At 41.6% G+C, this 12,001-nt stretch overlaps 1 protein-coding gene across 2 annotated transcripts in view; it reads right to left on the bottom strand.

Annotated features, from left to right (window-relative positions):
* Nucleotides 1-12,001, bottom strand: part of MAP3K5 (mitogen-activated protein kinase kinase kinase 5) — a 193,445-nt gene that overhangs the window by 70,153 nt on the left and 111,291 nt on the right. For both annotated transcript variants that reach the window (XM_066373149.1, XM_066373148.1), the window contains exon 11: nt 6,378-6,485. In XM_066373149.1, the coding sequence (XP_066229246.1) occupies nt 6,378-6,485 (108 nt within the window). The remainder of the gene's footprint in view (nt 1-6,377; nt 6,486-12,001) is intronic.

The following is a 12,001-nucleotide window of genomic DNA, read 5'->3' as shown; positions in this document are numbered from 1 at the left end:
ATCTAGATGGAAACTGCAATTCAGTCTCAAGCCACAAGGGTGATATTTACTTAATAATTTCTGTATTTCAATAAAACAGCTCCAAGAGAGCCAAGGAGGATTACTCACATTAACTTCTAAAATTTTATTTTTAGCAGATTAATCTAACAGCTGTTGTGCATTAATTTTTAAAGTAAAAGGGCCAGTGATCAAGGTAATCACTTTAATTTCAGGGCCTGAAATTTGAAAAAAAAAAAGTATTACCTAAGGTTATTGAACTTAAGTTTTATTCATTATAAAATTCATACAACTCCTCATCACTGTCAAACCTCCCATCCATTAGCTTGTCCTCATCGGTGTCTGATGACAAATCATTGTCTTCAACAATGAGTGCAAAAACAAGCATGAAAAAGTAGGAAATGCAAGTAAAAAAATCTACAACCACTGTATAAGGTGCACCCAGTTTTTAGACCCCGAATTTTTTGAAAAAATGGTGCGTCTTATACATGGGGAAATATGGTAAAAATTATAGTCAAACAATATTTCTTTTCTGAAAAAGAAAAATGCTAATACAACCTCTGCAAGGTTTTAGAGAGAACTATTTCTGAATTATCTTAAAAATTTTTTTTTAACTAAATGGGTGGTTCTTTTCTTCAGAAAATGTTACAGCAAGTATGCATTTGTGTACATACATATATATATAATGTTCATCATAGCGACAATGTGTTGTTACCTAATTTATGCAAGATTCAACATACTAATAAAATTTGAACATAAAAAATCAGATTATCATAAACATGGGTGATTTGCAGGGTCAAGACGAAAAAAAGATTCACTGTGTGAATTTATTTCTTGAATTTATTACTAAAGCTAAGTTAAAATTAGTATTAAATGCCTGTCTCTAAATTAATTAAATTACAAGATGAATCACATTCCCTATAAAAATGTCTGACAACAATATAATCAATAACAAATATTTTTGTAGAAATGAAGTCGTTGGTACATATGTCCAAGCTTGGCAAGTACTATAGAATAGTCAATTCAAATTGCAAGTCCATTCTTAACACCAGGAAAACAAGCTCATATCCACCTACTTAAAATACTGCCCGAAGGTGAAGGTCTGGGCCCCGCCAGTGAAGTGAGTAGTGAGGCTGTGACTCTGACACAGCCAAGCAACTCAGAAAGCCACAATTTATATTCACAGCAACTATGTAGTTCTTTGCTAAGACCATGCAACTTAAAATAAAAATAGATTATCTTAAGTCTGAAGTAGTTTTTCTAAAAACTGGTGTCAATGCACACCAATCGGGTTAAGGGGATGTGACCTGAATTACCACCTTTGCTGTGCATGACACCCAGAAAAGGCAGAGACCACAGAAGGGTCATTCTGGGATGTGGCTCTCTTAAGCAGAGTGCACAGGGAGTTAAATTGGAACGGCAGCCTGCAGCTTCAGCTGGTAATTTGAAAGGTGCTTCCAAACACTGTTGGCCTCAGGTGACCCGCGGCCCGCATGGGAGCCGCAGCTGTTAACCTGCACACTGCTGGCCCGCCCACAGTGCAGCCCCAGCCACGCCCACCCCCCTCCATCAGGAGGCGGGGCTGAGTGCAGAGCTGGCAGGGCGGTGGGCAAACCTGCCACTGAACGCAGCAACCGGAGGCCACCGACAAGACGGCACTGGTCAAATCTGTCTTCCCTCGGCCCTGCTCTGGGAGCGGCCGTGGAGAGATTTCCCAGGTTGATTGCGCTGGCTTTGTAGGAAAGGAGTAAAGCATTTTCAGAATGTTAGGTTCCTGAAAGGTTCCAGGGCTGCCAGGAAACGTTCCATCCCAGTGGCTAGAGCCCCAGGGCCTGTGTCAGTCTCAGTGATCTGGAGGGAGGACTCTCCCCACCTCCCTCGCCAGTGGACTCCACACAGAGGCGCTGGCGAGCTAGAGCTACGAGGCCCACAGGTGAGGCCAAAGGCTCCTGGGGCCTGTCTGAGAATCCGGGGGCAGAGCTGGGGTGGTATTTAACCCCAACAAGCCCCAAACCAACACTCCACCTTATTTAATGAGCACAAGCACTCTTTTCTAGAAACTGGTTAACCTCAGACCCCATGCCCCAGCTAGGACAAGAACAAGAACTGGTAGTGAATATTAAGCTAGGCTGGCAGGAGTTATAATGTGGCAGGCACTGTTGGTTCCCTAGGCTACGGCCCTTCTCTCCCTTCTTTTGCTAACAAAACATGAATTTTGTTCAGGTTCGGGCTCAGGGATGGTGAAACTGATTAGCCTAAATCAGCCGTGGTAAGTTCATTTCCCTTGCTGGTGACTGTTGCAGGCATGGTTATGTGATGCAACTTTCTGTATAAGAGAAAGGGCCTGACCTTCCTACTCTGAATCTGGTCCATGTGAAGCGATGCTAGGAGATCTTCTTTAAGACCAGGAGTGAAAACGAGGGGCATATGGAGAAGCCAACTCAGAATTCTGACACTGTCAAGCCACTGAGTTCACTCACCCCCAGAAGGAATCCACCTCAGAACTTCTTGTAATATAAGATAACACTTCCTTATTTAAGCCACTCTTAGTTGGGCGTTTTGTAGCTAAAAGCATCCTTGAGGGATGAGAACATCATATCATCAAAATCTAGAGTCAGGGGTAAACATACTGCCCACATGAGTTTCCGGAGTCTTCCCCGAGTGGCCGTGGGCTGGAGCTGGAGTGACGTCAGCACTCAGTACTCCACTGGGTCCCTGGTGCCTGTTACCTTTGCCTGAGAAGTTAGGAGTGTTTACCTGTCAAACCTAAAAAGAGGGGCATTCTAAATAACAACCATTTAAAATATCTTGCAAATAACTTCTCTGTCCTTCAGTCTAGGTTTTTCTTTCATGTGCCCATGCAGTCTTTCTTCAAATACTAACTTACTTTAAACAGTAACCATCTATTGAACAGAGGGAGAATAGTTAAAAGGTTGGGATTTCAGTTAATTTTGCCCCTGAATGTAGAATAACAGTCTCTCAGAGTCCCTGAACTCTCTGGGAATTGGTGTAATGATATTAAAATCTTGAAAGTTGCAAAATGAAGTAGATATTAGCTCACATTAACTGTTTGTTCCACATTTAGAAGGAAAACATCAAGAGAGGACATGAGTCAAGAAATAAATATGACCGATGAAAAGTAACATTCTGTTATTTTGCTATTAGGAAAAAATTTTTAAACATTCAGATAACAAAAACAATCCATTTCCTGTTTAACATAAGATGTATTAAACCTGTTGCTTATCTGTTATTTAATTATAGTTATTACAGTTGCTTTAAACTAACAGTAATAATAAAGTGACCTTTATTTCTTTTTGAGAGAGAGAGAGAGAGACAGGAAGGGAGATGAGAAGAATCAACTTGTTGTTGCGGCACTTTAGTTGTTCATTGATTGCTTTTCATATGCCTTGACCTGGGGGCACCAGCCGAGCCAGTGACCCTTTGATCAAGCCAGAGACCTTGGGCTCAAGCCAGACGCCCTGGTCTTCTAGCCAGCAACCATGGGATCACATCGATGATCCCATGCTCAAGCTGGCAACCCCACACTCAAGCTGGTGAGGCTGTGCTCAATCCAGATGAGCCCATCCTCAAGCCGGTGACCTCGTGGTTGCAAACCTGTGACTTCAGTGTCCCAGGAAGACGCTCTATCCACTGTGCCAGAACTAGTCAGGCCAAAGTGATCTTATTTTTATTGCTTGTCCTCATTCCAATTGTAGCTCTTCTATTTTTAAAAATAGAGAAAATGGCAGTGGTAATAAATATACTATGAATAAAACTCAGGTTTGCTAAGAAAACAGCAAATTCAAAATGGAAACCAATTTAAGAAAGCTTACACTTTTTGAACAAGGAGAATTTTCAGCACTAAAGATAAAACAGAACGAGGACAATACAAATGCAGAAACTCTTCTTGATCAAAAGATGGTAAAAAACAAAAGACAATTCACAGCAAAATCTTTAACCTTTCCTAACGCACTTACTTATATATAGCCCAATATATTTATTTCTTAGCATAATATAAAAATTGTCTCTACAATTGTCACAAAACATACAAAAATCAATACAAGGCTAACTTTATTGAATGAAGAACTTCCAGAAAGAAAAAATGACAACAAGCTAGAAACGGTATTCATTTCCCAAAAATCTCTGGCTTACTTTCTGTTCTTTTTCTATCTTCCAAATACATCTGGCTCTCCACTCATATTCCGGGGCCTTGCTAATTGCTAATTCCTTTTGCTCCATTCTGTTTCCAAGTGTCCTTGGATAACCTTGCTCTTGCCAATCAACCCTTTGAAAAATCTCTCCCAGAGAATCATGTTCACCTCTCCTAATCTCCTTTCGTTTTTATAGTTTCAATTGGGTGATTAATTCTGCTTGTGAGAATGTGTATGCATACACTTTAAAGGAATGTAAATAAAACACTGCCCACTTGAAAACAATGTTAACAACATGTAAACTGACAGTTTCACTAGTTATTACTAATTTTGTTTCTGGACAGCTGCACTTGGAATAATGCCATCATGGCAGCTACAGATCTGAACTTCCAACAGCTCCTTTCCTGGGTTTGATGAATTGGCTAGAGTAGAGCACAGAACTCAGAAAAACATTTTATTGATTCGATTATTGGATTACTATAAAAGGATGGAATAGATGAATAAGGCAGGGCGTGTGGGACGGGGCACGGCGCTCCAACTGCCCTCTCCCGGCAGCCGCTCTGCCCACATTGCCACGTGGTCCTCAACCAGGAAGCCCTCTGAACCATGTCCTCTCGGGTCTTTCAAGAGGCTTCAGGACATAGGCATGGCTGATTAAGTCGTTCGCCATCAGCGGTGATTCAGGCTTCAGCCTCTTTCCCCTCCCCAAGGTCAGAGGGTGGGACTGAGAGTTCCATCCCTCTAATCACAAGCTTGGCGACCCAGCAATAAGGTCTTTCCTTACCTGCATCTAAAAGTCACCTCATTAACATAGCAAAAGACACCTTTATGGCTCTTGGCACTTAGGAAGTTTTAGGAGCTCTGTGCCAGAAAAGGGGACTAGGATCAAACATACATTCCTTATTATTAATCACAACATCACAGTTCCCTACTATAATACGGACAGCCACCCAATGACTGCTGCCCTCCCTGCCTCTCATCTGAAGAGCTACACAGGGTTATATTCTGAGGTTTCTGCATTAGGGTTCAGCCCATATGTGTACTGTTGGGATTTTATTACCGCTATTATTGTTAAAATACACTGAGTATTTATTATATGTCAGGCTCTGTGCAACGCACTTGACCTACATTAGTGTTTTTAATAGTCACAACATCCTTTTGAGGTGGATATTGTTATTATCTAATTCTAAAGATAAGAACACTGCAGCATGGAGAAGCCATGGTACCCAAAGGCAGTGATAGGATTTGAACCCAAGTCTGTTGACCCCAAGCCCGTATTTCTAAAAATTGCAACCCGATGCCCTCAAATATACTTCCTGATTCTCTTTTTTGCTTTATTTTCCCCTTCTCACCCTTTAATATACCTCCATATTTTACTTGTTTGCTCACTGCCTCCCTGAGTAGAAGGTGAGCACCATGGGGGCAGGGGTTCCGCTCCCTTTCTGCACCTGTTTCCCTCGTGCCTAACAGAGCCTGGTCGTGCCTGTCACAGAGTACGTGCTCACTAAACATTTACTGAATGCATAGATGTCTCAGGAAAATTATAAGGGTATTTTGGAAAGCAATTAGAAAAGAATCCTACAAAACTACTTTGCCGTAAGACTGCTCTCATTTCTATGGTTTATCTTGTGGACTAGAATCAGGTCTTGTAAAATTTCTTTTTTTAAAAAAAAAACAGTGAAATGATCTGTACATACATTAAAATTGATGAAATACAGAAGTGGAAAGGGTTATCCAAACAACTGTTATGAGCTAAAATGAAAGTGTTTAAGATCCTTCTGAAAACCAGCGGCTAATCTGAGATTTAGCAGCTATGCAGATAACCAAACTGCCGAGATGTAATGATAACTATATATTACTCCATCAGGCTTCCTAGAATTAAGACATGCATCCTTTAATCAGATCTTTTAAGTATTAGCTCTTCAGTTCATTACTTAATTTATAGTATAAGTTTGCAAAACAAAGAAATTTCCAATTTAAGTGCACTCTGGATGCTTATGCCAGCTATAATAGAAACCCAAATGGCTCAATTATATTTTATTAAATGAAGTCAATAACCCAAGTTTAACAAATGTTGTATTACAGAATGTATTCCTGCCAGGATAAGGACACAGTCAAGCTATGTCTCCTTAGCTAATGTAATACAGGTATCTGCCGGAACATATAAATGCCGCAGGGTGTCCATTCCTTCACCAGTAATGCGCTCGCCGTAATACCTGCACAATTTACCTCGTCATCAGGGAGCACGTGCCAAATAGATATTGTCTTTTCCTCAACTTCATTGTTGATAGACAGATACGAAGGTTGATAGATTTTGGTTGGTTCTAATATTAATACCTTGAAAACATAAAACAAAAAAAATTAATATTAGTAACTTAAGAGTCAAACCCTGTAGAGCTGACGTAACAACGTGGTGCTGATGACTGAATGAGGTTCAGGGACTATCGCTGGAGTAAAACCGTTTAAACATCTGACTGTCGCCATTCTATGAGTCCTCTGAATGTTTTACAGTATTATACAATTATCATAAGCTTCAATAGTACATCACCTTTTTTTGCTAAGGAAATTGGCAATTAACTTTTTAAGTCCATATATTGGTTTGGCTACCCGCAAGGAATCTACTGATGGTACTTTTAAAAAGCTTTTATCTTATCAGGTCAATAGATACTTTATTTCTATAAATATAACTGTGTCAAAGAACTATGGTAAAACCAATAATTTTGAACAAGAACAGGAAGAGATTCCATACACAGAAGGTCACATACTTGAGATTTTCCGCTGCCACACCTGATGGGAAAGATGTACGGTTTTCATACCCATGTAAACGGGCTGAGGAATGATTTGGGTTATTACTGACAAGAGTTCATATAAAAACCAAAGAAACGGAAATAGCTGTATGGAATAATCCAGTCATTAATGATGCTTTAAGCCTTTTGAAAGAGAAAAATCAAAGCTGCTCCCGTTTCAGGGATGCATGAGGGGTATGTGGTAAGTGAGTTGAGAGTCTCCACCAAAGGGCTGCGTGATGCCGGATGTTATCATTAATATCCCATGTCAGGAGCAAATAACACTAAAATACTACACATGCACTTAATTCAAAGGTGCTGCATTTTTGTACTGATGTTTAAGGGAATGTGCCTCACTCAAATTTCCTATGGAGACTTAAGTAAGACGTTAAAAAAAAATATATATATATAATTTTATAAAGCTAATGCTTAGCCGTCAGAGAAACTGGAATAGTTCTTTCTGCTCCGTTGCTTAAAACTCAAGATAACTGCCCTTTAGAACTGATCTTGCATCAAACAAGGTTTCTCAAATCAGAGTGGGGGACCCCTCAGAAGACTGGCAGGAAGGAATCCACAATATGTTATAACCTAGACTAGAGCAGAGCCTACACTGGAGTCTGGATCAGAAGCTGACTCAGCCACACGCCACAAACCCAATGTATTTATATTTATTTTATGATAAACTTATAACAGTAAATTTACATAAAGTACAGAGAACTAGATAAAGGGGATTAGAAAAACAAAACTTTTCTTTACTCTTGACTATAAAAACTTTAAGAAATAAAGGATTCTTGGTCAGCCTCTAGCAATAAAAAATAAGATAGAATATACCATCAATAAATACACAGGAAGAGCCCAGAGGGGAACATACTCTGATTCAGGAACATTCCAGGTGACTCAAGCTCCAAATTCCCATTAATAGAGAGGTAAGTGGTACTGGTTAATAATGAAAATAAAATTTTGATCTAAACTTGGCAGAAATGGTGCTCTCAAATCTGAGTATCCCAGTGTTTGGGAAATTAAAATGAGTAATAGGGAATAAAAGGTAGGTTTCCCATCCAAAAACAGCACCCAGGTCACTGCACAGACAGATGAGGAATACACCTGTTTCCTAATCACATGGGCGCACTATTGAACCATAGAAAGGCACAGCACCAGGTTCTTTCCTGTCTTCTTCAATTACGTGTTTACTGTTGTCTCAGGTATTTCTAACAGGTAAAATCTGAACTATGTGTTCCCGCCTTGCGATAGGGAATAAACAGTGGTTGCAATTATCCTTGTCTAACGTTTGTTGAGCCCTTTGATTTGCCCTTGAAATGACAACATATGAGTTTGTAGCATGCATTTCGGAGGTCACAGAAAAGCTGAAAAAAGACAAAAAAAAAAAAAAAGGCCACTTGACAAAACCATCCAGATTCAACTCACTTGGGAGTGTATACATGCGTGCTTTTAGTTTCTAGTCCTTTACATTGGTTAACACTACAATCAAGTACTAACTTCATGGATCTGAAGCGGAAAAAAAGACAGCGAAGCCTATAAACTATAAAAGGTAGATGTTAACTGGAATTACCACCTTCCACCTCCTCTCGCCTGACTTTAGGTGATGGGTTACGGTCACCTTTCTAATATAGGAAGGAAAGAAAATCTAGACTGAAGAGAGGTGAGAAAGAAAGAATAAACTGAACTGAACCTAAATAATAATAATAATAAATGACGGAACCATTCGAATCATTTCCCAGAGAACTTTCATCTGCTTCCTGTTTGCCCAGGGTCACGGCTTTTCTTGGAGGAATGAGATTGGATATGATAGTGAGATAAATGGAGACAAATTCAGTATATTCTAATACAAGCCATTCTGGTTTTAATAAGATCTGCTTCAAAAAGATAATGTTACCACCCCAATCAAGAACTACTGCATGCAGCCTTCGTAAGTGTGAGCCACAGAAGATGCTACTCTAAGGACAAGACAAGTTACAATGACTGATACGTCCCACAGGTGCCAGCAGCTTGCTGTTTTCCACACAGTGGAACATGGGTAGCAGACTGCAGGGCCTGGGCCTGGTGGGACAGGTAGTGAATGAAGCAGGACAAATGGGACTGTATTCCACACCTTAAATGGTAACAGCTAATTAGCTCATAGAGTATTGCTTTTGGAGTATGCAGTCACAAATGGACAGTCCCTTTAAATTTAATTTTAAAAAAAATTGGGCAGTTGAAAGTCTGGAGATTTATGTGCATTATCTTGATTTTTTGCTCGACTTTTTTTTTTTTTTTTTTTTTTTCATTTTTCCGAAGCTGGAAACGGGGAGGCAGTCAGACAGACTCCCGCATGCGCCGGACCGGGATCCCATCCAGCATGCCCACCAGGGGGCGTCGCTCTGTTGCGTCCAGAGCCACTCTAGCGCCTGAGGCAGAGGCCACAGAGCCATCCCCAGCGCCCGGGCCATCTTTGCTCCAATGGAGCCTCGCTGCAGGAGGGGAAGAGACAGACAGAGAGGAAGGAGAGGGGGAGGGGTGGAGAAGCAAATGGGCACCTCTCCTGTGTGCCCTGGCTGGGAATCGAACCCGGGACTCCTGCACGCCAGGCCGACGCTCTACCACTGAGCCAACCAGCCAGGGCCTTGCTTGACTTTTTAAATAAACTTTTTCAGCTGCAACACTCTAGCTTTCCATCCATTTTGTCTATTTTTCCTCTTCTTTAACATAATAGTTATGTTATTTGAGATCCTTATCTTGTATCTCCAGTACGTGAATCACCTCTGGGTCTGCCTCTACTGGCTATCTTAATTCATTACCAGTCATTTTTTCCTGCTTCTTAGCATGTCTAGCAATCTTTGATTATATCTGAATTACACTGCAGATGCTTTGAATTCTTTCTTTCCAGAGATTTTTGTTTCCTAGTTAGCAGTGAAATGATCAATGTATCACCTTAATTCTATCAAGGCTTAGTTTTGTTCTGGTTTTGTTGGGCTGGGTCTGTTTTAGCTTTGCCCTTACTCCTGGGGCATGAATTTCTATTTTCCACTAAGAGCTTGGGGTGTTCACCAAGGTCTCATCACCCTGGCTTGGCCAAAGCCCATAATCTTATCCCTGCATGGTTTAACCTCTGGAGTATCTCCTTCCAGCCTTCCAAAAGATACTCTCTGCCACGTCTGGTCATAACCTCCTAAACAGCGAGGGACTTTACCTTGATAAGGTTTATTTAAGCCTCAGAGGTCCCATCCAAAACCCAATTTTAGTCAAAGGCTGGGGTCTGTACTTGTGTTCATTCACAAAGTGCTTACTTCTTGTTCACTCTCTGAAATAGTCAGGCACAATCCTGGGTTTCACTCCACAAGGCTCCCCTGTTTCCAAGTGCCCGCCCCTCATATTCCAGCTGCCCTACAGCCCCAAACACTGACACCTGCCGCTCTGCCCAGTGAGAACGCCACTCCCTCCCAGGGCTCCACGCCTTGGGTGCAGCCAGGAACAGGAGCCCAGGGGAAAACTACTGGGCGAAGGTGGGGCTCAACTCAAGGACCTCCCCTCAAAGGACAGCCATGCTGTGATAACTGCTGTTTCCTGCCTCCAAAGAGTTGTTTCGTATATATTCTGTCCAGATTTTATAGGTATTTGTAGCAATACTAATACCACTTACTCTATCATAGCTACCACTAAAAGTCCAACTCTTTATCTTTAAATGGTGGCAACAAGTCCCTTTTTCCCTTTAAATTACTGAGTAGTCTTTTAAACACATGAACTTAATCATATGTACAACCTCACATGTAATAAGAGAAACACTAATTAAAACTACCCCAATAGCCCATTTTCCGTCTGTATGTTGAGCAAAAGTACACTCTGATAATATATGTTTTGGGGACACTTTGGGAAAGTAGGCTCCTATGTTGATGGTGGGGATGTCCGATGACATGCTCCCCGCGGAGGGCCACACGGCACAGTGAGTCAACTCTGCGTCCGGGAATTTACCCTACAGGCATATTTGCACACATGCTAAATGACATAGGTAGAAAGGTCTCTCATTTTAACTTCCTTTTTTGACTACTCAGTTTTTCTCTTCGCATGATTTGCCCATTTTCTTTCTCTTCTGTCTATAATTTAGGAGTTGGTTGGGGATTTTTGCACTCTTAGCAAATAGATAATTTTTACAGCATTACTATAAAATGTTCTCTCCCTGTCTAGCAGTTGCCATGTTTAATGGTGTTTTTTTACTGAACAAAAATTAGAATTTTTAATAAAATCAGATTAGTCAATATTTGCCTTTTGGGCTCATAGGTCCCTTTCTTATTTAAGAGAGCCTCTCTTACTTGGACTATAGATCTATATTCTGCTAAATTCTCTCATCACATTTTCTGTTTTTAGTTTTTTACATTCACAATATGACAGGTCAATTCATATGAAGCTAATGCAAATCAGCTCAGAATAGCTATTAGGAGTAGTTTCCTCTTCCTCCCCCCCCCCCCCCGTATTTTTCTGAAGCTGGAAACGGGGAGAGACAGTCAGACAGACACCCACATGCGCCTGACTGGGATCCACCCAGCATGCCCACCAGGGGGCGACACTCTGCCCACCAGGGGGCAATGCTCTGCCCCTCTGGGGCGTCGCTCTGCTGCGACCAGAGCCACTCTAGTGCCTGGGGCAGAGGCCAAGGAGCCATCCCCAGCGCCCGGGCCATCTTTGCTCCAATGGAGCCTCGGCTGCGGGAGGGGAAGAGAGAGACAGAGAGGAAGGAGAGGGGGAGGGGTGGAGAAGCAGATGGGCACTTCTCCTGTGTGCCCTGGCCAGTAATCGAACCCGGGACTTCCGCATGCCAGGCTGACGCTCTACCACTGAGCCAACCGGCCAGGGCCAGGAGTAGTTTCCTCTTGTAGCTAATATTTTTACTCGATCAAGTCAACAGTCTATCAAATATTTCAGGTCCGTGCCGTCTTCTCTCAGTGCCACGTTCCTGACTGCCAGCTCAAGGCAAGCCGCCAGCCCACACGGAGATAAGTATTTTCCCAGCTACAAATAACACAGGCTAGGAAATAAAGTAAAATGGGTTAGCTCAAAAGGCTTTTCAACTCAATC

Source organism: Saccopteryx leptura, chromosome 3, assembly GCF_036850995.1.
Source record: "Saccopteryx leptura isolate mSacLep1 chromosome 3, mSacLep1_pri_phased_curated, whole genome shotgun sequence".
NCBI lineage: Eukaryota > Metazoa > Chordata > Mammalia > Chiroptera > Emballonuridae > Saccopteryx > Saccopteryx leptura.
This window is presented reverse-complemented; position numbering and strand designations above follow the sequence as displayed.